At 45.4% G+C, this 27,596-nt stretch overlaps 2 protein-coding genes across 4 annotated transcripts in view; one reads left to right on the top strand and one right to left on the bottom strand.

Moving 5' to 3' along the window:
- The window catches only part of FGF1 (fibroblast growth factor 1), a 433,963-nt gene that overhangs the window by 227,650 nt on the left and 178,717 nt on the right, over window positions 1-27,596 (top strand). The gene's annotated exons all lie outside the window — the stretch shown is intronic.
- Window positions 15,137-17,869, bottom strand: LOC146811092 (zinc finger MYM-type protein 1-like). The gene is made up of 2 exons (XM_085614489.1): window positions 17,757-17,869; window positions 15,137-17,364 (listed from the first exon to the last, which is right to left on the bottom strand). The coding sequence occupies exon 2, from the start codon at window positions 17,323-17,325 to the stop codon at window positions 15,211-15,213; it is 2,115 nt and encodes a 704-aa protein (XP_085470615.1). The 5' UTR covers window positions 17,326-17,364; window positions 17,757-17,869; the 3' UTR covers window positions 15,137-15,210.

A 27,596-nucleotide genomic window follows, 5' to 3' on the forward strand; every position in this document is an offset into this window, starting at 1 on the left:
GAGTTCTCTCCTATGGTGAAAAGATGTTCCACCTATTTCCAGTGATGCAGCTCTGCAACTTTCTGACCCTCTTTTTTGACAGGGGCCTAAAGTGTGGTTTGCTTGAATGTCTATTGGTGTATTAAGTGGCATTAGTACTTTTACATGGGCTTCATTCAAGCAGTTTCTTTCTGTCAGCCAGCTGACTCCATGAGGTGCACCCTGATATGTATACCTGGTGGGCACATTTCATAGGTTTAGATGACATAGAAGAAGATAGTGAAAAGTCTACAAGTTTGTCTTAGAGTACTGGGGAATTGAACTGTAGCATAAATATAGTGGATTGTTAGATCAAGGGAAAGAACTATGTAGATTTACTGTGTAATATGCATGATCAGGATGAATCAGGTAGATGATCACTGATTGTCACCATAAACGGGATTAACATTGACAGGGAAAGCTGCTGTTCAGTAGAACGACATTGTCAACCTTTCTGTTTCAAAAACAGTGAGTAGCTTTTGTTTTAACTTTTGCATTGACAGGGCTGGACACGGATCAATATTAGGATTTTGACCTGCAGGTCTTATATACAAATTGTTAGGTCCATGACAATGAGATATTGTTATTCTATCGAAGATGCATACAACATAGCCTTAGAGCCCACCGTAGCAGGCTCTACTGGCCACTAAAGGCCTGCTCCTGCATTAAAGGCCTGAGCCGAAGGCAAGGACATTTAACAAGGGAGAGGGGCTTTAGTGGCTGGTAGAGCCTGCTCCGTAGGGGTCTAAGTCAATTAGAACATTCCACTGCTAGAGGGCAGAGTGTTCTAATTTCCAAAACAAAGGCCTCACTGAGCCCAAGGGGACTGAAATCGGGCTCCGTGAGACCTTTTGTTCACAGCAACAGCTATGAACAAACATTAGAATGTTGGAGCTCTGGGGTTCTACTGCCTATTAGAACATTGGAATGTGGAGCACTCAATTGAATACAATGGAGTGTTCTGAGCTTCTATGGTAAAAGCCCGCAAAGCAACATTCCAATGTTGTTTTACAAAGGCCTCTCAGAGCCCGAGGGGATTTATACCCCCTCGGGCTCCGAGAGGCCTTTGTTTTATGTGTTCGAACATTCTGCCCTCTAGCGACAGAACGTTCTAATAGCCTTATAGCCCTTCGTAGCTGGGCTATACCGGCTATTAAAGTTCCGCTCCCTTACAGCTATGAACAAACATTAGAATGTTGGAGCTCTGGACTTCTACTGCCTATTAGAAGCCGGGAGCACTCCATTGTTTTCAATGGAGCTCCCAACATTCCAATGTTATAATAAAGGTTATTACGACTGCTACAGGTGTTCAACAAGCATCAATTTTCAAATTGGAATCAGAATGCTGTCTTACGCCATTTGTGTACATTTGCCTGCCTGATGACCATAGTAAAGAGAACAGCACAGTTCTGGGGTTTACTTTGGCGACCTCCCTCATTATCCTGAAGCACTGATGTGCAGCTCCAACAGCTTCAAAACGGAGACCCTGCCCTCCCCCAACTCATCTGCTCTTCCCCCGGTTCTCCAGAGAGGTCCAAGAAACCTGCCTACACTATTGTGGGTCGGGGATGTGTTCAGATAAAATGCTGATCTAGGCATAATGGAGGCAAATCTGGGAAACCTTCACTAATTCCTGGCAAAAAGCCATCCATACCTGATCTGAAATAATGGTGATAATTCTTGGCAGTTTGTTGGCATGAATTGCTCATGGATGCCAACCCTCTGCATACAGCTGACCATGGCACTAGGTTAAAATGCTTGGCATATTATGGGCATCCATACACTAAACTGCCCACACCCGCAGCAACGCCGACTCCGTTAATACGACGGTAATGCTGGCATGTTATGGGCGGTCCTGGTTTGATGTTGTCCACCATGACATAATACCCTGCCTTAATCATTGTAATTCTTGGCATTACATGGGCAACCATGGTGTGAGATTGTCTAGGCACGAGTGTACATGACTTTGAAGCCATTAAAGTTGAAGCGGGCTCAGAGGAGAGAGAAGCCACTTCACGTGAACGTAAGGACCGTTTATAATCGTGCGCATGCGTAGGCAACTCTTTCCAAATCCTAACTGACTCCCTCTTTGCTGATGTGCTTGTTTTGGAGAGAGGGGTGGGCAATGCTAAATGTATTACATTTATAAAGGCGTTTGGTGCTATCTTTGTTAACCGTACATACACAGCTATGTGCTTTCCTATATTGCTATGTGCTTTCCTATATTGATGATGCCGGGCCCCCCTCTGGCGGCTAAATCGCAAAAGTACAGCTGCAAAATAAAAGTTATTCTTTCAGTAGGACAGCTGTTGCAGTTAATTACTTTTGTTTCCTCAAACATCATCGGAAAGAGTGTTCATGTCTCCGTTGTCCTTTCAGTAAAATAATATTTTCTTTTTCAGAATAACACACGTAGGAAACTAGTGGTTTTAAATACAGATGTAAAATAAAGCTATCCCTGTTGGGGTTCTCCACAAAAGAATGCCTAACAGCCGTATAGTGAGCATCTCATGCATGTAGACATGCCTCATAGACTACCCATTTTAAAACATGTCCTGCTGGATACGAGTGTAATACGTTGCTCTCGGGTGATAGTACTACGGTCTCCATCCTCCAAGGATGCTCTCTACATACTGGAAAGGGTATCAAGATGAGGAGTGGCTCAGGGCACCTTTCCTATTGTACTAGGTGACTGCCCCACACTGTCAAGATTTCTCGCTTCATGTTTTCTACAATACGTTCCTCAATAAAAAAAATCGCAATTTTCAAGTTTTACTCCCTTTAGGTTTCCTACTGATGTGTTACGTGTGAATGGAGTAAAGGCGGCTTTTAATGGCCTCAGCAGTGTTTACATTCACTGGACTGGCATGAGCATGCAACGCTGGTCCCTGGATCCATGAGTAATAGAAGTTGAATCTTTAGGCCCAGATTTGCATTGTGCTTGCATTGTGCAAGGCAGCGCAAAGGCTAAGTAAGGTTTAGAAAGCCACACAAGGGGCGATTTACACTGCCTTCATGCCTATGCAAAGAAATGTAGTGCAAAGCAGAGGCTTGCACTGCGCTGTGTTCCATTTCGTAGTAGTAGGCATTCCATGGTTGAAGTATTGGCGTTCCCGTGTATCCACTCAATGAATTTGACTCAATCCCAGATTTATTGAAATCAGTAAACCTGGGAACGCACCGAAATGCTACGCTGCGCTAAACGTGGCAGAACAAGGAGAAATGTGTTTATTTCTCTAGTTAATTCCTCCTTCTTTGCATGATACATTATGCATCTCACATAAAAAGAGGAAATTGCTTCTTAGGATGTGAAAATCCTGCCTGTAATGGAGCCACACTTGCACTGCGGTGTCAGGGTGCTTGCGTTGGCACTAAGTGGCCTCAGGTGTGCAACCGCAGGTGGAGAGCTGAAGAGCACAATGGCGGCTCCTCTGCTAAGGCAGAGGAGTGTTGCCCCACTGCTCTGCAGCAGTGTAATAAAGTAAAAATTAAAATTATAATACCTCGAGGTTATTATCATTTTGTTTTTTTCCCTGCTGCAGCAGCTTTGTGGGTGGGGTGGGGCTGCTCTGCTGACAGAGCAGGTTAGGAGTGGTTTGCACTCTCTAAGTGTTCATGAATGTTTGGCTGGCCATCTCCGGCCGGCCAAACATTCATGCGCACTTTACATGTTCTTCACCCAGGCTGCATTACAGCACAGCCTGGGTGGAGAACATGCCCAGGCTCCCATTCCCTGGCTTAGAGCCGAATCTCAGTGCTCGGACCAATTCCAATGCGGTGTGATGAACTCAGGGGAGCCTCAGCCCGGGTGCTTCCTGTTCCTGGATCACCGGCCGGGAAAGACGACGATGGAACGATGGGGGAGTGGTGCGGCAAGGGGGTACGTTTTTACACCCCCTTAATTCCCCACCCCCGCCTCACCACCCCCGATCCGTGCCGGCCGCTCCTAAAAGAGCATCATGTCTGGAGGGATCAAGATGCCACGCTGCACCTGAAAGCAGCTGGCTCAAATCAAACATCTCCTGCCTTCAACAGTGGCCCAGATGGCTGCCTCTCTTCCTGCAATTGCTTTTGATCTGCCTTCTGCTTTTGCTGCTACAATTTTTCTGAACCTTGCATGTAAATTCAATGTGAGGGCACATCTCACTTTCAAAAGTCACATGAGATATTGTCAAGGGGATTCGTTTGTTCAGAAAATATCTTCTATGAGACATTTTCAATTTCGTACTAGTCATGTAGGAAAAGTGTGCAAAATTTCATTTGAAAAGCCATGAAATGCCGCTCACTTTACGAGGCCAACAATTGGGCCCCTGTGTCCTCAGAGCTCTTCGGCTCTGATAAACAAAGCAGTTGATTGTGCACCGCCATTTTAGTTTGTTCCATTTGGCCAACAGGGTGCCTTCTCAAGATGCAGATGCGTTTTACTTAAATAAGTAATAATAATAATGATGATAGGGGAGAGAACTCTGAAAGGCTCGTACGAATGGCGCAGAGTTTAGCACATGACTGACTCTGTCCCAGTCGTACTGGCCTGTTAGGATCTTTCACAATTGTTCTCATGGGTCAGGAGGCCATTGCTTGTTCAAGCTTTGGTTTATTAAGTTTTAACAGTAGCGGCCGGCGAGTTGACAGAGTGGCGAGCGGCGGGCCGGGGGAGGGGGTGCTGGATGTGGACAGGGGAGGTGGAGAACGAGGGTGGGGACAAATAAAAAAAAGAAAAAGAAAAACACTTACCTGCTCGCTGCATCGTGCTCCTCGCTTCTCCAGGCACAGGCTCCCAGAGTGTACTGCGGCAAATCCTGACACTGCTTTTGTGCTGCTGAAAGCAGCATCAGGATTGGCTTGAATAAGTATATAATTAGCTGCTATATTTTTAGTTCTGTGTCATTCTAAATTAATTATTGTTAGGCTATCATTCTGAGATTTTTATGTAGAAACTGGCTTCAATCTCAATGAAAATGATCTGTTGTAGACTTTGTATATTTTTTTTAACCTATTGCTCTGCTCAATAAAAATAAAAAATAAAAAAAAAGGGATTGGCTTGAGCATCAATGATTTGCGCTCCCACACAGACTTGGTGCCTGTGCCTGCTCTCTCCAAACTCAGCAATGCGGCTGAGCTTGGCATGTAGGTTTGGCTAGCCTGACACGGCCGACCAAACCCACATGCGCAGTGAAGGCAGTGCCCCCCGCCCCCCCCCCCTCCCCCACCAGCCTGTCCCCACCCTGTACCCGCCTCCAAGCTTTGGCGCTGAGAGAAAAATAAAACGATAATAAATAAGAGTTGATTATCGTTTTCTTTTTCATTTCTCGGCTGCTGGCAGGTTGGGCGAGGCTCCCCCGTCATAGCGGAGGAGCCGCTGCTGTTTACACCCTTTTAGATTGAAAGTCCGAACCCGATGATGCTTCGGCGAATAACCGAGTTATTAAGCGCTATTAACACGCATATAAAATACAATGAAACAACCGTGTGAGATATTATTTCCATAGTTTGAACGTGGCATCTACCCTGCCCTGCCTTTGCAGCTTTGTACTACATGCTTTTATGTAGTGCATTTTGAAGATTTAGCCGAGAGCGCCCTCTAGTGGCTTTAAAATAGAACTTCAGTTGAGAGAATATTAAATGTAACATGTTTTACATGACTGCTCTGAATATCACAACAGCGCGCCTAGCTAAAATATTCAGCAAACGTGCGAAATGACAGTTTGGCTCTTGATATTATGCAGCAAACCTTTCTCAGAGGTACGCCGAAACATTTATGATGCAATACCTACCCACCGAGGCAACGATATCTCATTTTAGAGAAACCCAAAAATGAAGAACGCCGACCAAGACTGGTGAATTTCGTTAATTAATAAATAATTTTCACTGAAAGATTTGAGACAAAATGGTAGCAGGGAAATGGGACATTTCAAGAGAAAACGGCACTTCTCAGGACCACTGAAATAGTGGGATTGTCCTATAGAAACCAATAAATGCACTTAACGCGCCTCTGTGCCGCTCAGGCAGTGAGAATAGCGGGCAAGGTGACAGCAAAGGGAAAAGAGAAGCATCTTTTAAGGTATAGAGAGAAACAGAAACACTCAAGTATGGGCAGGGATACGGATAGGTATAAAGGCGGCAATAAAAGGTAGAGGGTAAAGATACTAGGGTTCAAACCTGGGTTGAAGTGTTCTGTTATGGGCGTGACAGACACGAGGTTTTAGGTAGGGTACATCTTGGGAAAAGCATTGTATCGTTACACAAATTTTTAGAAATGATCTGACTGTTTTAATTGTTATTGCTTTTAAATGTTATATTGATTTGTGATATATGTTATGACCTTTTATGGTACCGGTATTTGTGCTGAATATAGAATTTAATTGATTGATACTAAGGTACATACCTGGATTGAGGTGTTCTGTTATAGGCAAGGCAGAGGCACGATGTTTTAGGTAGGGATAAAGTTGCTAGGTTATAGGTAAAGCTATGTGCGCCGTGGTGTATATGCAGGGTTTCTGGCACTTTGGTATATTGAGGGGTACAGGTAGTGGTATGGATTCAAGGGTACAAATAGGCACAGAGGTACTAGGTTTCCAGTAGAGGCAAAGGTGCAAGTGTGCAGGCAGGGAATAGAGATACTAGGGTATAGATAGTGCTAGAGGTACAAGGGTATACTACTTGGGTAGGCAGCACTAAAATTAGTATGGTAGTTAGGTGTACTGGTAAGATGGTTTAAGTAGGGGTAGAGGTTACGTAGGAGTAGAGGACTAGATTAAACAGTAAAAAGGTGGGCTGAGCAAGAAGGGGAGAGGATGGGGTGAAGGTACTGAAAGCAAGAAATATGGAATCAAAATAGTAGACTGCGGGGGAAGCAGAAAGGTGCAAGAACTTCTCTCTCCCCAATTAGGGAAACAAGGGAGATGTATGCAGTGGTGTAGCATGGGGGTGGTGTGCCCCAGGCCAGCATGAGTTTTGGGGGTGGCTACCTCCTCCCTGCCACAATTACCTGCGGCCGTCGTGGAAAACAGGAATCACCAGCACCCCCTTCCCTACATGCGCTGCCTCTCCCTCCCGCTCTTACCTGCGGCCGTCACAGGAAACAGGAATCACCAGCACCCCTGAACCCCGCCCTTACATGGGGCACCAAACGCAGGGACCGCCACGGGCGGCCAAAGGTCTAGCTATGCCACTGGATATATGATCTTGCAGAGACTTTTTTTTTACATGAAAGACATTTACCAGGGTAGATCCTGGGTATGCAAACCTTTTGAAAATGTTCGAGGAATCAGGCTTGTATAGAATGTTTCTTGAGAACTCGGGCCCAATGCACTATCCCTGTTCTCAGATCAGGAGTGTGAAAATTGCACACCGACTCGTTTGAGAACATTTATGCAGTTTACAATGCGACCAGTGTACTAGTAGATCACTTTGCAAATTTCCCATTTGCTGGAAGTCACAAAATGGCTATGCTTTCATTCTTAAGGATTTTAAGCATGTCACAAATGCAATCCCTCATACACACAGGGAACACAGCAGTGATCACAGACAGACTTTCCACACTTTACCCAGACAACCGTAATAACAACTGAAACCAGGGAAGGGAAGGGAACTTGTGCCCTTAGGCCTAGAAGAAACCCAGCAATGACATCACCCCATCTTGGCCCTGTCAAAGCCATAGTATTTTACTCTACAACACCCCCCAGAGAACCAGAAGAAAGATCAGTCCTGCCGAACCATTGAGAAGACTTGCTGAATGGCTCGCATTAGTCAAGTATTGATGGCAACTCTCAACATAAAGAGAAGTATTTTCAACTTTGCACCCTCCATGGCTGCAGGTCTGATGCTGCCCATCAGAGTTAGTTGGCAGACACGATAAAAGAAAAAAGCCTAAATCTTCTTCTCCTCACAAACCCCAGTTGTGCAGGTTGCCATGTACTCCCATATACCCCAGAATTTCTCCATCATTCACCTCAGAAGGATAGATATGGGGTGATACATTGATTCCTAGAAACAAAATCAGCTTCAAACACATTCTTTCCAGAGTTATCTCTTCCTTTGAATGTCATCATTTAAATACCTCCCTACCCCTGCCCTCCCAAATACTTTAGGGGCTAATACCATCAACCACCCCATGGAAAAAGGGCACGATCTATTCACAGAACATTATATCCGCCAGATAATTAATTCCCAGAAGGTATTTTCCTCTGAGTCCCCATCTGCCACTTTAGAGCTGCCTTCCCCTAGTAGAAGGAGCCTCACTTAACATTGCAAAAAGTTAACTTAAGGTTGAGGCTCTATGATTGAACTTACTATTTCCAAGTTTGTCTCCAGTCAGCAGGAGACCTTATTAGAGTTAGCTGGTTACAACCAATAGTCCCATCCAGAAGGAGCATGGCAATATGTTGGCCTGGGGGAAAGAAGAAACTTTGGGTTAAAGGCCACAAAAACAAAGAGGTGACCATGCTTGATTACCATTTATTGACTTAGGAAGTCAAATATACAAATACACGTACTCCCTCTTATCATAACTTGATCAATGGATTAATTTAGGAACTAGTCCCTCCCCGATGCAAAGATAAAATACTAAATCAGCCTGCCCATTGTACTCTGCACAAAGAAACTCAGAGGAAAGAAAATGATGCTGAAACTCACTGAAAGCTATGTGGCAGAGCTACGAATGGCCAAAAAGAAGTAGAAATGAATCCGCATCCATCTCAATGCCACTTATCTCAAAGAGCAAACAATTCAGTGAAAAATGGACAAATAAGCTCTCCTATGTGTTAAAATATGCCTTCAGTCACCCAACGTAAAAAGAAATTTTACGTGCCACAGAAAAATGTCTTAAATTTGTAGAATATTTTGCGGTTGTTAAAAATGGGATTTCTTGTTGGCTAGGCCGTGCGCTTAAGCCAGATAGAAACCACCACTTTAGTCAGGGCAAGGGAATTACACGCTGAAGATAACCACTGTTCACCCCCTTGGTAGCTTGGCAGAGCAGTCAGGCTTATCCCAGAGGCAATGTGTAAAGCGTTTGCACAACAAACTCGCACAGCAGTGACACACTAGGCACACCACAAAAGAAACTTCACATAAGGTTATGTAAAAATAGCCTTTGTATTATTCATAAAAACACATTGGAACACCATCGCATATATACACATATACTTGACATTACGCGCTAAGGAGCAGACTGCCTCGGGGGCTTTTGCTGGCCTTCTGGGCTGGTAATTTGCTGATAACATTGGTTGCTGCTAAACACTGTTTGCTGCTATTATTTTGCTGCTAGTACTGTTGCTGCTGTTATTACCGACCGGTTTTCGGTCTTTTAAATGTAGCTTGTATTTTAAATTTCACCGCTTTCATTCCGCATACCCTCACTATAAAACAAACGCTCACTTACCTGCTGCTTAAAGCGGGGCCTCATCGCTCACCACCTCACTGCGAGCGCCATCTTGGATCGGTCTGGATCCTATAGTTGGGCGCCCTTTTGGGGTGCGCGCGCTAGTTCTCTCAGAAGGTGGGCATAAAAACAGGCCAGTGCAAGCGCGCAATTAACTTGACATTACGCGCTAAGGAGCAGACTGCCTCGGGGGCTTTCGCTGGCCTTCTGGGCTGGTAATTTGCTGATAACATTGGTTGCTGCTAAACACTGTTTGCTGCTATTATTTTGCTGCTAGTACTGTTGCCGCTGTTATTACCGACCGGTTTTCGGTCTTTTAAATGTAGCTTGTATTTTAAATTTCACCGCTTTCATTCAGCATACCCTCACTATAAAACAAACGCTCACTTACCTGCTGCTTAGAGCGGGGCCTCATCCCTCACCACCTCACTGCGAGCGCCATCTTGGATCGGTCTGGATCCTATAGTTGGGCGCCATTTTGGGGTGCGTGCGCTAGTTCTCTCAGAAGGTGGGCATAAAAACAGGCCAATGCAAGCGCGCAGCGCGCGCCAGAGGCAAGCCCGTCTGCGCCCGTCCGTGTCCCGGACGAGTCCCGGTCGATGGGTGAACACCGTGCCTCCAATAAGATACGTCAGACTTACTCTAGAAAACAGCTGCTAGAGATTGGCGGGAGGGCAGATAGCGGTACCGGTGCTGACACCACCCAGGATAGTGCTACTGTCCGGGGGTGCAGATCAGGGAACCCGCACGCTGATATGTTTGGCCATCTTAACTGTGGGCTAATAAACAGTAGGTCGTTAGTAAAACACTACTCTGAAATAGCGCTTTTAATCGATGACATGAAGCTAGATGCCCTGTTTCTCACAGAGACCTGGATCAGAGCAGATTCTGTTGTGGAGATTGGTCTTGCCTGCCCAGATGGTTTTAAAATTGTACATAAACCTAGGGAGGAGGGCATGGGAGGAGGGGTGGGGCTGATGTTTAGGGAGGACCTCAATTTTACTCTGCTGCATGTAGACAAACTAGAGGGAATCGAATTGATGGGCTTCTCGCTTCAGGAAGCTAGAGGTAATCTCCTCTCAGGCTTGCTGTGTTATCGTCCTTCGGGGAGTAATACTATACAACAACCCCTTTTAAATACCATCATTAATTTATCCCTATCCCACTCCAACATGGTCATCTTGGGAGATTTTAACTGGTGAGAGAATGCTAGTTTGAAAAATCAGTTGAGAGATCTGAAAGACACTTGTCAAAATCTCGGTCTCCAACAACTAGTTACCTCCCCGACTCACCAGGGAGGACATATCCTTGACCTTTTATTTGCAAACGAGTCAAGGGTGGAACTCCTAAATATCTCCCCTCAAATATCGACGGACCACTACCTACTACATTTTACAATACGGTTAGTTTCCTCCCTTGCCCAAGTTAACACCGCCGTGCTGTACCGGAAAGGGAGAAACTGGTCCAAATTAGCAAGGACAGGTGCTCTCTTGCCAATGCCCACGGTGAGCCCTTTCCAGAACTCCAGCACAGTGGAGGATAATTATAATACCTACCAGGAGTACGTCACAGCTGCATTAGATGAAGTGATCCCTATAAAATAACTGAAAATTAGAAATAAAATATCAGCGCCTTGGTACACTGAAGATCTGAGGCAACTAAGATCACAATGTAAGAAGGCAGAAAGAACATGGAGGAAGAGCTATCTGGATAGGGACAGGGCCTCCTTTAAGATAATATTGAGGAGATATAAGTCGCGCATCCTGGAAAGTAAGGCTAACTTCTACGCTCAATCCATTCTGCAAGCCCCAAACAGAATTACGGAGCTCTTTAGAATCGCAAGAACCCTCTCAGTTCCATCCTGCCTGGAGAATAAAATAGAACCTTCACAAAGGTTGTGCGACGAGATTGCCACTCATTTTAATGACAAAGTGGCCAAGATTGTTGACCGCTTTAAGGATATTGATGTGACGACCCAGAATCCTGGTGGAGAGCCACTTGGGGGCATCATGGACCACCAACACTCTTTGGTCTTTTTTCCCGCTATGTCGGCCTCTACTTTTGATTCTATGGTCAGCAGCATCTCCTCCGGCTCACCCCTTGACCCCTTGCCCCAGAAAGTGTGGAAGTCCTACGGTCGTCTCACCTTTCCCTGGTTGCGTCAGATCTGCAACCAATCTTTGGAAGTAGGGTCTGTTCCGGAAAGTTGGAAGCAGGCTGTGGTGTCCCCTCTTGTTAAAAAGCCCTCCCTGGACCCAGCCAATCCGGCTAACTTTCGGCCCATCTCCCTCCTTCCCTTCCCAATCAAGATCCTGGAAAGGGTTGTGAGTAGATCTCTTTCGGAATTCCTGGAAGAGCATCGCCTACTAGACAGGGACCAGTTCAGTTTCCGCCCTGGTCATGGGACGGAGTCGGCCCTGGTTACGATGTTGGATAACATGCGAATGCGGGCTGACACCGGGAGCACCGCGGTCTTGGTGCTCCTGGATATGTCAGCCGCATTCAACACGGTGAGTCATCCCATCCTGTTGGCACGACTGGAGGAATTAGGTGTAAAGGGTCGAGCGCTGCATTGGCTCCGTTCTTATCTGGCAGGGAGACAGCAGGTGGTGACGTTGGGATCATTTACCTCTGAGAAATCCCCCGTAGCCTATGGAGTACCACAGGATTCCAGCATCAGCCCCATTCTCTTTAATATTTATTTGCAACCATTATTTGCAATAATCAAGGCGTTTGGGGTTGAGCTGGTAAACTATGCAGATGACACACAATTGGTATTCTCGATGGAAGGAAAACAGGCGGTGTCTCTGGAGCAATTTCAAAACTGCATGAGTCTGACTACAGATTGGTTGCGGTGTAACTCCCTGCAGTTTAATGGAGACAAAACCGAGGTGTTGTTTTATTCACCGCTAAACCAGACTCACCGTCTGCTGTTGGAGTTCAGGCTTGCTCCAGATGAGGCTCCACTGGCTCCAGCAAATACCATCCGTAACCTTGGCGTCTTGTTCGAGAATAATCTCCAATTGAACTTGCAGGCGAACAAGACAGCCAGCGTGTGCTTTGGACTATTACGAGTGCTCCGCAGGATTCTTCCGTTCCTGCCAGGGGATATGCGTGCCTTGATTGTAAGGAGCACAGTACTCAGTAGAATGGACTACTGTAACTCTCTGTATCTGGGTGCCCCCCAGTATATTTTGCAGGGACTACAGAGAGTTCAGTCGGCCGCAGCGAAGCTGGCGCTAAACCGCATACGCGACTCCTCCTCAACGCAGGCGCTGCGAGAGCTCCACTGGCTGCCAGTCAGAGAAAGGATCCTATTTAAATCTCTCTGTCTGATCCACAAAGCAACACATGGGGTGGGCCCAATTCCCCTGCAGGAAAGATTTTCACGCTATCTCCCCCCAAGACAGCCGCGCTCCTCCAACGCTAATCTTCTGGCACAACCCAGATTCAAACGTGTCAGGTTGGGTGGGAGGGCATTTAGTGTGGCAGGTGCTCGGATGTGGAACGAGCTCCGTCTGAGGATCAGACAGCTTGATTCCTTAATGGAATTTAGAAAGAGTCTCAAGACCTGGCTCTTCCCAGTAGCCTGATCGCCGCCGTCGCTGCCTACTCCTCTCAGCATAAGTCACCAACTGTTCTGTCAGAGCGCCAGGATACCCGTAGGGTGATAGTGCGCTATACAAGCTCATATGCAATACAATACAATACAATACACTGTGCCACCAAGCACTTGTCATGACTTCACAGGTATGATATACATCAATAGGCCAATCGGGCCACTGTCATAAAGGGGCACATGGGGTCATAAATTACTTGGCAGTAGTAAAGAAACATATTAGACACCAGTTACACAGATCACAGTGCCACTAGGCACTTGTCATCACACAGGTAAATCACAGCCACTTTGCCAATTGGGTAATGGACATTGTACACTAAACTGAACCATTGGGAGGTGCACACGTCATGAAACCCTTGCAGGGCGTGTCTTATAGTATCTGAATCACAAGAATTTGTACCTTAAAACGCCAGAGATCATATGGGACCTAGCGCCCCTGTTCAGCGATTGTAGGGCTACCACAGGAATGTCCTGAGTACCTGAAGCACGGCGCACCGGTGCGGTGTCCTCCACACAAGCTTGAAGAGGCTTCTTGGCCCGCGGCCTAATCCCCGCAGGGGCCTCCGTCGAGGTCTCATCCTGCCACAGTGCCCCCAAAAATGAGTAGGTGGGGGAGGGCCCATTTCCGCTCTCCCCCACGGGAGGCCTTCCCCGGTCCCCGACTTCGTCTAAACTGTTCCCTGCAGCTGCTGCGAGCCTGCAGCTCAGCTGCAGGAAATCTCGGCTGCGCACCAACCCGGCCCTGCAGACTGCCAGACTGAGAGCTCCTCACGGGTCCCAGGGGCAGCAGGCGCGTGGCGCAGGTCAGCTAGTCGTCAGCCCATCGGTCCTGGGCAGCTGGTGCCTCAAGTGAGGTCCTTGTTCCGTACAGCAGGGAATGCCCCTCTCCGGCTTATTATTATTATTATTATTATTAAAACTTATAAAGCGCACAGCTACCCTGGGGCATCCCGGCGCTATGAACAGTGCATCAACCGTGGGACCATAGAATAAAGATAGCGACTCACAGGGGAAACAGATGTGTTTTCAAGCCTCTGCGAAAACGCAGGGTACAGGCTTCCAGCAGTGACTGCAGCTGTTGTTTCCCTGTTACCAAGGCAACATAGGGACGCGTGCCGCCTAGACTCCTGCTGGGCGGTTGTCTCCTGTTGGTGCTCGGCCCTCCTTTGCTAAGGGGCTGGGGCCGACCTCACTGCTGCTGGATCTCCCACGCTGAGGTGGCTGTATCACCGAGAACCTTTCACCCACGCTGAGCGCGATGTGGCACTTTTGCAAGCACTTCCCACGTTGTTGGATAAAAGTAGTAATCTACCCACACGGCGATCAGGTGCACTGCTCTCACCACGCTCTGCTCATAAGGAGACAGCAGAATCCTTCAAATGCGCTGATTGCTTGCACAAGGCTAAATTAAGCACTCACTATGCGCTATGGTTTCTCCAACACAGGGGAAGTCCTCCTGGGAGATCACTGGGGCACACCAGCATGGTGCACACAGATAGGCCAGCGCAGGGGTTCTTCAGGAAAAGTGGTAGTCTTTCCCATAGCCCAACAGGCCGCAGGTCAGCCCTCCCAGCAGTCCAGTCCCCTTGCGGTTCCTAGCGAGCTCAAGAAGTTTCAAAAGTTCAGTTCCCCAGATAGGGGGTCACAGCCACAATACTTATATGCCACAAAGTCTTTGTTCTCTGCTGGCACAGGGCTCTGAGCCCAGTCCAAACAAGTTCTGGGGGGCACTTAAAAATATCCCTACAGTGCACAACACTCCCAATTGTAAGTGTAAGCCTTGGCCCCAGATACACCACAGGCAGGGGCGGCTGGTGACATTTTAAAGTGGTGGGGCGTAAAATGATTGGTATACTTCACCGTTGCGAGCGAGCGTAGCGAGCGAGCCCGAATCCCTATAAGGAGGGTTCGGGGGGGTTCTCCCCCCAAGAAAATTTTGAAAAAAGAGAAGAGAAATGGTGCATTTTCAAGCAAATTTGAGAAAGCAGGAAGGTTAATAAAGCAATTGTGAAAGTGCAGTTATAACATTAATAAAGAGATGTCATATAACATAGGTACCTGCTTATTCAGTGTATAACCACAGAGCTTCATAACAGACTTCGAGATACAATGCATTTCTGAGTACCTCACTCACAGATGTTTTTTATTTAACAAACTAAACTGGTTGCAAAGTAGCAGCATTCAACATTGTTTACTTTTTGTAAATGAAATCAGCGCGTCTCTCTCTAAGAGCAGCAAACTTTTCAATAACTTTAGTGTTAAAGTCCGGGATTTTCTGAACTAGCTTGCTCTCTACAGAGAGCATTGTCAAAGCATTGAGTCTTTCCTCAAGCATGGTGTTTCTCAGGAATGTCTTAATCCTCTTTAAGGCTGAAAAACATCGTTCTGCCTCGACTGTTGTCATAGGAGTGGTTATGACAATTTTAAGTAAAGCCACTGTCTCTCCAAGTGACTTTTCCATATTAAGTTTATGTATTAAAGCCAGCAAAGACAAGGCACTTGTGGCCTTCCGGTACACAGGCATTCCGTACAGTACAGTCAACTCAGTTCTCAGCTCTTCTTTATTGAGCATAGGATAAGCTCCCACAGCCTCATTCAGAGCACGCTCCGGGAAGGATTCATCATATTTGGCAAACTGTTGACTTTGCAATAATGTGGCACTCACCAAATGTTTAGTGAAAGAAAAACGCTCTTGTGCCTGCACAATTACAATGTCACAGATCTCCTTTGCAATTCGGACCATAGTGGTGATGTTTTTCCTGCGGTTTGTGAAAATAGATTTCTCTGGCAGTTTGCTGTCTAAATTGTCAACCCCATCTCTCACTTTGCTTATGCTTTGTACAAACATAGTAGTATATACTTGCACTTTGACAGTATCTATCTCTCGTGCTTGTAACTGATTGTATAACAGGTCGACAGCTACCATTATATCATGAAATAAATACAGTAAGAACTGAAACTCTCTGTCTTGTAGTGTTCTACCAAAGCCATGGGCTTCAATCTGACTTTTGTAATCAAACTCATCATTGGCTTCTATGGCTTCAAAACATTTCAGAAGGTCCTCTCTATGTTCATAGATTAGGTTGACTGTACGGATGTTAAAGTTCCAACGAGTTGAGGATCCCCTTGGAACGCTTTTGTCTACAATGTCATGAAGTGCTTCTGTTCTTTTGGGGGAACGCGAGAAGAATGCTGCCATGCCTCCTATATCCTGAAAGAAAATTCGTGTCTCGGTGATCTTTGATACTGCCTGTTGCATAATAAGATTAAGTTGGTGAGCGTAACAGTGCACATAATGAGCATTAGGGTACACATCTCGAATTCTCTTCTGAACTCCACTAAGGCTTCCACTCATTACGGACGCACCATCATAGCTTTGCGCAATAAGTTTTTTTTTTTGAGGCAGCTCTGGAAAAATTAAGCTCAGTTGACGCAGTATAGCTGCAGTAATGGTTTCTGCACTAGAGTCTCTTAAATGTGTGAAACCATGGAACCTCTCCACAACTTGTCTGTCATTGTCAATGTATCGAAACACTAATACGGACTGTGTTTTAGTGGCCACATCAGTGGTGTCATCAGCCTGAATAGCCACAAAGTCTGTGTTTTGCAATTCTTGCACAATATGGCTTCTCATAATTTCGAGCATACACTCAAGAAGTTCATTTTGTATTGTTTTAGAGGTGCCCTTAAAGACTGTAGCACGTGCTAAATGTGCTTCCATATCCTTGTCTATGCTTGCTATTAAATCCACAAGGCCTTTGAATATTCCAGGATTTGGGGAACCTTCCGATTCATCATGGCCTCGCAATGCCAGTTCAAAAGCACCACAGAAACGAATGCAATCAATTATTTTGGATAGAATCTGTCTGTTCCTATCAACTGCTTCATTGTGTTTCTGTATTGCTTTGCGGTATGCATCACTTATCTGCTGCTCAATCGGAGCATCTTCCCCCAACATTCCCAGTCTAGTCAGGTTTTCCATATGCTTTCTTGTGCGTGAATGCTTCTTTATTTTTTCAGACAAATGCTTCAAGTCTGTTACTCCTTGATTTGTCCAAGAAAACTCACCACCAAACAGCAAGCAGGGGAAGCAGAACAGAGAATTTCTTAAAGGGCACCCTGTAAGCCAATCAGCTTTTGTGTACCAGGAGTTTGAGAATGTACGTGTGGACATTTTTCCTCTGTCCTGGGAAGTTTGCTGTAGTTTTAGGTCAGGCCGATGAGGTCCCAATTGCTTTAAATCTATTTTCTCTTGAAGTGGCCGTGCCTGGAATGACCTTGTAATCAGCTCTTGTACTGTATTCATGATGACGATGCTGGCCTTACCAATATATATTAAAGAAACCTGCCAATAATCAAAGTACAACATATAAGGTGCGGTGCAATAATATAAAATTGCAGTATAAATACATATATCTTGTGCAGTATCGCAATAAATCTCCAAGAGCTCCCCTTTGCACAACATGACTGCTAAAAATACAGCCTTACTGTCTGCTGCCTCTGTGTGCCATAGTGGTTGCTGAAGGCACTGAAACAGACACTGCTTGAGGGCTTTGAACAAGGCAAGGGATAGATAGTGCTGTTAACAACCGTTATTGCCCAAATCACTGGGCTAAGGGTGTTAGTAAATTCCATCCACTGAGGGTACAATGTGTGCCTACCCCAACCACCATGTACAGTGACCACACACATACCTCTAACTCCAATCTAAAAAAAAAATAGCATCAGTTTCCTTACCTTTAACTCTGGTGTTTGCTGGGTCGTAGCCGGGGTGAAAGAGCAGCAAAGGAGGTCTTGTTCTTCGCCGGAAATATGACCAAAAATTTGGTAAGGGTTGTCAAGCTTTAGAAGGTGCTGAAAATAAAAATAACGTGCTGTAACTAGACAAGCATTGCTTTTAAAATACAAGTAATCCCAATGAATTTTACCAGCGTCAGTTCTTCAAGTTAACATAAAATAACTACAGTGTTCTTAAAATATTTATTTTGTTTGATGTTCGGGGAAACCAGACTTTTTTTAGTCTGCTACGTTAAAATTATCCATTGGAACCTGCTTACATTTAAATGTAATAATGCTATGATTTTTAGCTTTCAGTATCTTTATGGAATATAAAAGATCAAAATTTTAAATTCAAACGCTTCTACTAAAGACAAGTTTCGAAGCGTTATCTTAGCACAACTCTTGCATCCCCCTCTTTCTCTGCCTGCCATTGCGCTCCATCCTTCTGAAAGGTGATAAAAAAACACGTGAATTTGCGTTTCAAATGTCCGATCCTGCTGCAGCACACTTACAAAGCCTACACATGACAGTAACCCGATTCAAGGCCCCATTCTCCCGATTTTTTATTTTTTACAATCTCCCACTTTGCTCTTCTGAAATGTTGGCATGTACATTTCAATCAAATGTCCGATCCTGCAGCAGGTTTTATGACAAACAGCAGAGTAAAAATCTTACAGTCAGCAGAAAAGGACCAAAAAGTTTCATAAACTCAGCAAAGCACAATACAGAATAAAACTCCACCACATCCAACACCACAGCCGAGCCACCCCCATCCATTGAGCACTGAAGTCTGCGCTGCTGATACTTACTTGGGCTTCACACTGGGCCTTGGCTAAAGTTATTTCTAGATTGGATCACAGAAATGATGCGACTGTCGCTTTTAACAGACTTGACACACTCTCAAACACTTAATGCATCATTTTCTGCAGTTCTAAAGGCTCACATTAATTTTATTTTTTGCATATTTATATAGCGCGAACTCGACCCGAAGGTATTGGAGCGCTTTACATAATTAGCACCTATTTACATTGCACATTCAGGCAGCCTGCAGCATGGGGAGATCAAGTGATTTTCCCAGAATCACAGGATGTGGACGCGACCCCGAGGTTTCCAGCACCAAAGTCGGCAGTCTAGTTGACGGACCACATCCTCTCCCAACTGAAGAAAGTGCCACCTTTTACAGGGGATGACTGTGGGGATTGGATTCAGGCAATATTTGCTTGGATGAAGTCTGTGAATGACTGCAAGAAATAAATGCGTGTGGTGAAAGCAGACACCGAGTCCAAGGAATAACAGCGATATGACTGTAGGGAATGAATTCATTGATGACTGCAAAGAGGGAACACAGGAAGTGATTGCGTCGAATGGATGCTTAGAGGTAATTCAGGCGACAGCTGCAGGGAACGAAGGGTGGGAATGAGTGCAAGGAATAAATACAGATGGTGACTAAAAGGGGCGAATTCGGCGGATGGCTGCAGGGAAGGACTGCAAAGAATAAATATAGTGAGTGACAGCAAAGGCAGAGTTCGAGGAATGACTAGAGGGAATGAATGCATGTGATAGCTGTAGGGAAGGTAGAGGGGTGACTGCAGGGAATGAATGAAGTGACTGCAAGGAATCATTGCCAGAAGCGGCCTTTCACGGAATACATTCGTGTGGTGGTGGTGGATGCCTCGCGCAGTGACTGGCTAAAGGGGCCGGCTGCGCGGGGAGGGACAGGTGTTGTGCCTGGAAAGTCGGCCCCGGCTCCTGAAAGAAACTCGGAGAGCAGGGCGCCCCCCTAACGCTCAGACCCAGCCCAGGCGCGTCACTGCCGGCAGAGCTGCGCCCCTGCTCCGGGGGCTCAGAAGTGACCACTCTGTGGAAGACGGAACTAGAAAATAGAAATGGAGCCTGAGGCTTTTTTGTTTTTTAACAGAGGATTACGCGCGGTACCAACCCACAGGAGCACTTAGAAGTGGCCTTAATGGCAGGGGATGAGCGCAGTTTAATATGTGAGTGTGTGTGTGTGGTGTGGGGGAAGGGGGTAGCCAGGCACCACCCCCGTATTTAGACATGCCTGCGCCCAGGGATTGCCAGGTTTTATTTGGAGGGCGGCACGTGCTTTACAAAGGGATCAGATTTGAACTGCTGAAATTTAAACGAAAACGTCTGCATTGTCCCTGTCTGAGGAAACGTACCTGTCCCAAGCAGTTTGAGAACAGGATGTTAATATCTCTCTGGCTCCGAGCTACGTAAATGTGAAAAGAAATTAGAATTATTATGGAATGCTCCCTGAACATTCCTTATGTTACCATCTTTAACAAAAGCGCCCATGGAAGACCGCACAGCGTGACGACTCCGAGGCACGCGCCATGGAAATGAAAAGAGAACAGAACAGAAGTGGGTCACTGGCATTCGTGTGATTCGTCACATGTATAATGGCGCACTGCTCGAGACCTGCTAAGTGCATAGCAGGAAATGAAGCTTAGCTTAAAAAGTAAGTAAAACACCCTCGCATTAGAACGACAGTACTCACCAATGGACAAGTCAGGGCAGTCAGTGTAGTACTGGTACTACACAAGAAAATTGTCACCACCACGACGAGTCAGCCGGAGTCAACAATCAACACACACCGTCACCGACACTGTCACACGACGGGTCCAGTCCTCCTGTACGCACCGCCGCCACGAGGTGTGTACGCAGAGACAGACAGTGTGGCAGTGGCACCACCGCGTGCGTGATGACGCGACAGAATTGCATAGAGTGCGCAGCGCACCTCATGGCCAATCACTGTCACTGTGTTCAGACTAAGCCACAGTGATTGGCCATAGTTGCGCGGCACCCAATGCAGTTACTCCTAGGCTGTCTCAGGCTCTCTCAGCCAATCCAGAGACGCTGCATTAGCAGTGCCTGCCCTGGATTGGCGAAAGAGCACGGATAGGGCTCGCCCGGATACCGAGAGACGGGGCTGCTGCAGAGGCAACCCTCAGCCTCTCGGCCCCCTCCTCTCACTTAGTAGTGACATGGCTACAGTGCGGCGAATGCGCATGCTCGTGCTTGTCGTGAGACAAACTCGAGCATGCGCAGATAAAATGCGAGCCGCTGCCGTGTCAACTCACTGTGCACTGTCTGTCACTCACTGTCAGTGCTCGCCCCCCGGCCCCACCCCCTTCATTGTCCGACGCTCGCGGCTCGCATTGCCTCGCAGTCGCAATATATTATTCATGAATCATGATGATTGCATTGCTGGTCCGTCTCAGTCTGCGACGCGTGCGTGCGTTCGCGGTAAGTGGGGCTCCGCCCCTGCGCCCCAATGGACGCACCGCCGCTGACCACAGGGGGGCAGAGCCATCATTGTGGAAGGCAGGCACAGCCCTATTCAGGTGCAGGTGCTACGCCTCCCACCACTTCAAATGTAGACAAGGCCTATTCAGCCAAGCGCTGACTCATCCAGACTTTCTGGAGCCACTGCACCTCCCCAGCCCCTGTCACTCCAAAGCCAGACAGTCAATACACATCCTAGCAAAGGACCAAAGACACATAGCACCAGTGCGTCAAATGGGCCGGTACTGTCCGGTGCGGAGTACTTGCACTTTTTCATTTTGAGAGGGAGAGTACCGGCACTTCTCAATAGAAATGCTATACTTTTAATTGGAGAGTACCGGCACTTCTCAGAAACAAGCAGGTATTCTGCTACAGAGTACCTGCACTTCTATTTTTCCATTTCAAGCACTGCATAGCACACATAAATGCCTACTTCTAAAAGTGCAAAGATAACTAGAGCAATGTGCTCTGGACAGAGACTGCACCACCTATGTGACTCGGAGATGAGTATATAACAAGCTTGACAGTGCTAGTAGAATGATTTAAGGTTCCTAAAACATATGTACATTACTATGGCAAATGCTTAAAACAATAATGTCCAAGACAATACAAAAATATATGAAGTGATGAAGCGAATCGTCTTCTGGTTGAAGTGTTGTTTATTCACACTCCTTATTGTGAAGACTTCAAATTCCAAAAGTGTTGAGTTCATGAAAGAATAATCCAACTCAAATGCTAGAACGTTGTGGCAAAGCTTAATTGTAGTGCCCAATGCATTTCGGGTGACTGTTTCACCCTTCTTCAGGGGTATCTATAATAAAGCGAAATACCTGTGTTCAAAAACTTGTATGAACATGAAGCAAAATGTAATGAGATGAAAGGAATAGATGAGCTCGACGCCACCAAAGCGTTTGTAAATACTACGCGATAGAACAGAAGATCGAAATATATCAGCTACGTCACCATTAATTTGTGATAAACCGATGAAAGAAATGGGAGAGGAGGGTGAGCTGTCGCTAGCAGAAGATGTATAAAGGTTCAAAGTCACCATATGCATGAGTTAACCCAACCACCACGTGTTATGAACGTGTATCAACTCTACCTTAAAGTAAGCAAAGCCAATTTAGTGTATGTTGCGGTCGTGGTCAATATACGTGACCTGTAAAAATTAAAGTGTTGAGAATATGACTGTGCTGCTGGTTGTGAGGTATAATGAAACAATCCAACAATTGTCGGAGGAAACTCACCACGCATTAATGACACGCCGTAACAAATAACTCGCTGAGTTGACGCCTGCGTGAGGGTTTGAATAGAATGTCCGGTGTAGAGAGCGTGATGCAATCGTCTGAACCATAGACAAAATATCAAATCCTAAAAAAGAGTGTGCATAATATGGGTCAGTGCTTGTCCTAATGGCATATGTTCCCATATCCCCAAGCGGAGAGAAAAGTTACCTGATGATGATGATGATGATAAGTGATCGCTGCACGCGTTAATCCAAATGTGTAGAGGTGTGCGATGAGAGAAAATTACTGAAGATAAATCAGCCGCCCGGACCACGCTAACGTGAGCCGTTGTGGTGTCATGGACATAGTGAAAGGGCTGAGAAGGATTACTAGCGTGGCTGGTTGGCGGCCATATTGTAATGGGTAAATATGATGAGTAGAAGTAACAATAATGACAAAAGAAGAGGAAATAGTGGTGAGAAGTGAAAAATAAATAGAAGATAAACGTGAAATAATGCCACCAAAGAATTGTGTCAGTGGATATATCGCGGAGAAAGTTAGAAAAAGAAAGTACAATCTCTTCAAAATACTGGTTCTGTGGATGAAACAATTATGGAAAGCTAGTACAAAAAATATTTTTCATCAGCGGGTACATAAAGAATTGTTTGAACACAGTTCCATTATTGATATAAACGGTTACACGATTGAGCATTAGACAAACATGAAGGATTAAACAAAATGTGGAGCTTCTGCTGAAAAACAATCAGCATGTATAGCGAGATTAGCCTGAATGCTGAGGTCATAATGGGGTTCTATGAATACTTGCATACAAAACCGACATAGTCTAGGAACAACCTTACAGAGTACAGACATGGAGTTATTTAAACACAGTTCCATTATCGATATAAACGTTTACATGATTGAGCATAAGACAAACATGAAGGATTAAACAAAATGTGGAGCTTCTGCTGGAAAACAATCAGCATGTATAACGAGATTAGCCTGAATGCTGAAGCCATAACGGGGTTCTATGAATACTTGCATATAACACCAACATAGTCTAAGGTGAACCTTACAGAGTACAGACATGGAACATCGAGATGCTCTAACAAGAATGGTAAACCGTAACATCAAAGTGACCCAAGTAAATGCCAGAGTCTCTTTATGCATTCTGTATTGAACTGCGCGTGCAGGCCCTGCAGTGGCAGAGACCCGAGACAGGTTTGAAAAGCTACTTTGGTGGGTCTTGCAAGCAGCGCTGCAAGCCCACCAGTAGCATTTAATTTACTGGCCCTGGGTATATGAGATACCACTGTACAAGGGGCTGATAGGTAAATTAAATATTGCAAACAGGTGTAGACCAATCTTACCAAGTTTGCCATAGAGAGCACATGCACTTTAGCACTGAACAGCAGTGATAAAGTGCCGAGAGTCCTAAAACTACCAACGGGTCAACAAATATATAGGAGGTAGGCAAAATGTTCTGGGATGACCCTGCAAAAAGGGCCAAGTCCAACAGCGGTCATTTAGAACTCTTTTTAGACCAGAAGACATGTCTTTTAGTGTGCCCAGTCAACCCTGAGATGTCACTGGAACAGTAGGTGTTTCAAATTTCTTTTAGAAGGTCTGAAAAGGAGGGTTCAAGAATATCAGAGAGGTGATAGAGTTTCAAATTTTTCAAGGTTTTTATAAGAGATTTAGATCTTACAATGAGATCTGCCATTTACAAAATATATCAATTATTACAACTTTAAAAAGGAGCAAAAAAATGTAAACATTTTACAACACATTAATTCATTAACTGGGCAATTTATCATCTCCATAGCAGCTTTTGTAATGCCATATTGTTATTAAAGTGGTTTTGAAAAATACTCTGTTGGTAGACTTTTAAAACAGGACAGACAAATATAACATGTTCAATAGTCTATACATCATTATAACATAAGATGCATATTCTTTTCACCCAAACTACATTTTGCCATGTACCCGTCACAATTTTTAACAGTAAACAAACATTTTTGGGGGGCTTCCTCAATGATGAGAAATAGTTCTTTGTTTCTTAAACTGAGATCGTTCCTGGGCACACAGTTTTAGAGCTTATAGGGAGGGGTTACTTTCTTACTTGGTTCATTTTTGGGCTCAGAATTTTGGAGAAATCAGGCAGTGTGGCTCAGTGTAGGATGCAGGCCATTTTGAGCATCCTTCATGCTTTAAATGTTTGAAAGTAATTAGGACTGGACTGATGTGATTGAATTGTTTCTCTGATACTAGTCTGACTGCGGCTGAAGGTCTGCCGTCAGCAGAGCCAGATATGAGTTAAGCATTCCTGTAGTCCAGTCTCGCCATGGCCGGTGATTGCTCTACCTATACAAAGTCTGATTTTGTTAGAAGTAGTTAACTCCTCAAAGAGGTTTGAAGTGGTATTGAGCATTATTTTCTATGGTGTGCCTGTAGCTGTAGGTTGAGAGTTTGTTTATTGTGAAACCCACAGATTTTGTGCTTTCCGCAATGTGAGGTTTATAGACCAGTATTTTAAGTGAATTCAGCTATGCTTGTGTGGTGGGGAGACCAGTAGGAATTCAGTCTCAACTCAGAGGTGAATTTAAGTTTAAGTGGTCTTTCTTAAAAGCAAAGGGCCTGATTTAAAGTTTGGGGGAAGAAGTAGTGTTTGTAGGGATGGCAGAGGACTTTACCTCCACCATCCTGAGGGCACCCCACCTGCAAAATGTAGAGATGACAGCTGTCCCTGTAGTCCTCTATGTACTTTATGGGGAGAGGATGTGGCCTCATGGCCAGAGAGGCCGACTTTGGAGCTGGGGAACCAGGTTCGAGCCTCTGCGTCGGCTCACCATCTTGTGATTCTGGGAAATCACTTAATCTCCCCGTGCATACCAAAAAATGAATGTGTTCTTGTGTAACATAACTGGTGCTCATGTAAAACACATTAATGCCTTCGGGTCGAGTTTGTGCTATATAAATCTGCAAAACGAAAAAAAGCAATTAAAATAAACCCCTGTCACTGTGGTCCTCTTCAACAAACTCAAAATTTGCTGTACGGCCGCCGTCAGTTTTGACCTTGGTAAACCAAAGTATTGAATTTTTGTTTTGTTTTTTTAAAAACAAACACCCAAAGTGAGAGCTTATTTTTTGAAACACAAAACACTAATGACCCACACACCCAGGCAGTAAGCTCCTAGGGTGTGGGGGTCATAATTGTGTATTTTCCTTTCCTCACTACCAAGTTTTTTCCTAGCAGTAATGCATAGGGGAAAAAAACAATACACCTCTGGATGCTCCTATGACGGTGGGCCATTGAAGAGGTATTCTGTCGGCAGAGGCAGAAGGGGCTCAGTTGATGGACTACTTAAGGTCTGCCTGTCTTTAAATGAGGTAAACTGACTGAGGGTTTGGTGGGCAGAGTACTTGTATGGTGACCAACCATCCGTAAATTTCATGGACCCTCTGTAATTTGGTACTCGTAATTTGGTAATCATGTACGTTGTCTGTGAAGATCCCTTTTACGGACGCCTTTTGTCTGTCAATTTGGGCATTGCAGGGAGCAGAGCTGTTCGCCTTCAAGAAGCCTCAGCTCCCTGATGGGGATGATTGCCACTTACAGAATGACAATGGGCCAGCCGGGGCTGTTAAAACATGTGGTGGGCCTCCTCCTGCCTCGGTCTAGGGCAGGGCATTCTGTTAGATGAAAGTAATGTCCAAAAACAAATGTACAAAAACGCACATGCTGCTATGTGCCAGTTCATGAAAAGAAGCCGGGGAAAGAAGTTAAAAAGAAGAGGTATAGTTCTTTCACAGTCTCATCTTTTCAGAGCTGAAGCATTATTTTTATAACCAACAAAGCCATAGTTGCTGCTTTTTTATTTATTTTATGCAACTAACACCCATTGACAAAGCCGATAGTCATACCTTGTTGGAGGTCTAATGTTACTGGATGCAATGATAGAAACAGCAAAATACCAGGCGGGGGGGGGGGGGGGGAGGGGTGGGGGCACATCATGCTCAGCACATTTTTAGCTTAGGTGTTTCAAGCCACTCCTTTGATTACATCAGACATGCCCCATGGAGAGACCCCAGTTTTTTTCATTCCACTTAAAGCCCTGGAAACAATCCCATGTCACAGTCACCTCAGGTCCTTGCAAGGTGCATCATGCATGACTCATGACTACCAAGTTTTCAGATTGCCTATGTGCAGGGGCATAGTCAACCCTCCCTCACACAACTCTACCCCTTGCTTTAGGAACTACAGCAGGGTTGAAGCTCTTGATGGGCCTCTTCTGTCTGCAACTCAGTAGACAAAATTTCAGCTCATAAATAATGTGAAAAGGTGGGTGAGTGAGTAAGTAAGTAAAGGGATGGGTAAATGGCTAGATGGATTAGTGAAAGGGTGACTGGATGGATAATGAGAGAAAGAATGGATGGATGAGTGAGTGAGTGAGTGGAAGGATGGATGGGGTAAATAGGTGAATGCATGGGTGGAAGGGTAGATGGATGGGTAAAAGGGTGGATGGATCAGTGAAAGGATGGATGGATGAATGAAAGGGTGGATGATGGGTGAGTGAATGGGTGGATGGATTAGATAAATTATAGATGGATTGATTAATTGATAAGTGAAAGGGTGAATGGATGGATGTATGGATGAATGAAAGGGTGGATGTAAGGATGGACGTGTGAGTGAAATGCAGAGTAGATGGACAAAAGGATGGATAGATGAGTGAAAGGGTGGATGGATAAGAGAAAGGATGGATGGATGAGTGAAAGGATGGATGAGTGATAGGGTCGATAGATGGATTCATGAGTAGAGTTGTAGTGGGATGGGTGGGTGGATGGATGGATGAAGGCTGGATGGAAGGCTGAGTGAAAGGGGAATGAAGAGAGAAAGGGAGGATGGATGGATGAGTGAAAGCATGGATGAATGATTGGCAGAATGGATGGGCGAATGGGTGCATGGATGAGTGTAAAGAAGAAGCTAAAGCTGGATGAGTGAAAGAATGCATACAGGAGTGAAAGGCAGGGTGGAGAGCTGGAAGAAAGGATGGCTGGATGGGTGAAAGGGTAAAGGGTTGAAAGAATGGGTGGAAGAGTGGATGGATGAGTAAAAGGATGGATTGGGTGAAAGGGTAAATGGTTGGATAGATGAGTGAACAGATGGATTAGTGGAAGAGTGGATGGATGAGTGAAACGATGGATCGGGTGAAAGAGTGGATGGATGGATGATGGAGTGAAAGGATGGGTTGAGTGAAAGGGTGGA

The sequence above is a fragment of the Triturus cristatus genome, chromosome 7 (genome assembly GCF_964204655.1).
Source record: "Triturus cristatus chromosome 7, aTriCri1.1, whole genome shotgun sequence".
In the NCBI taxonomy this organism is placed as follows: Eukaryota; Metazoa; Chordata; class Amphibia; order Caudata; family Salamandridae; genus Triturus; species Triturus cristatus.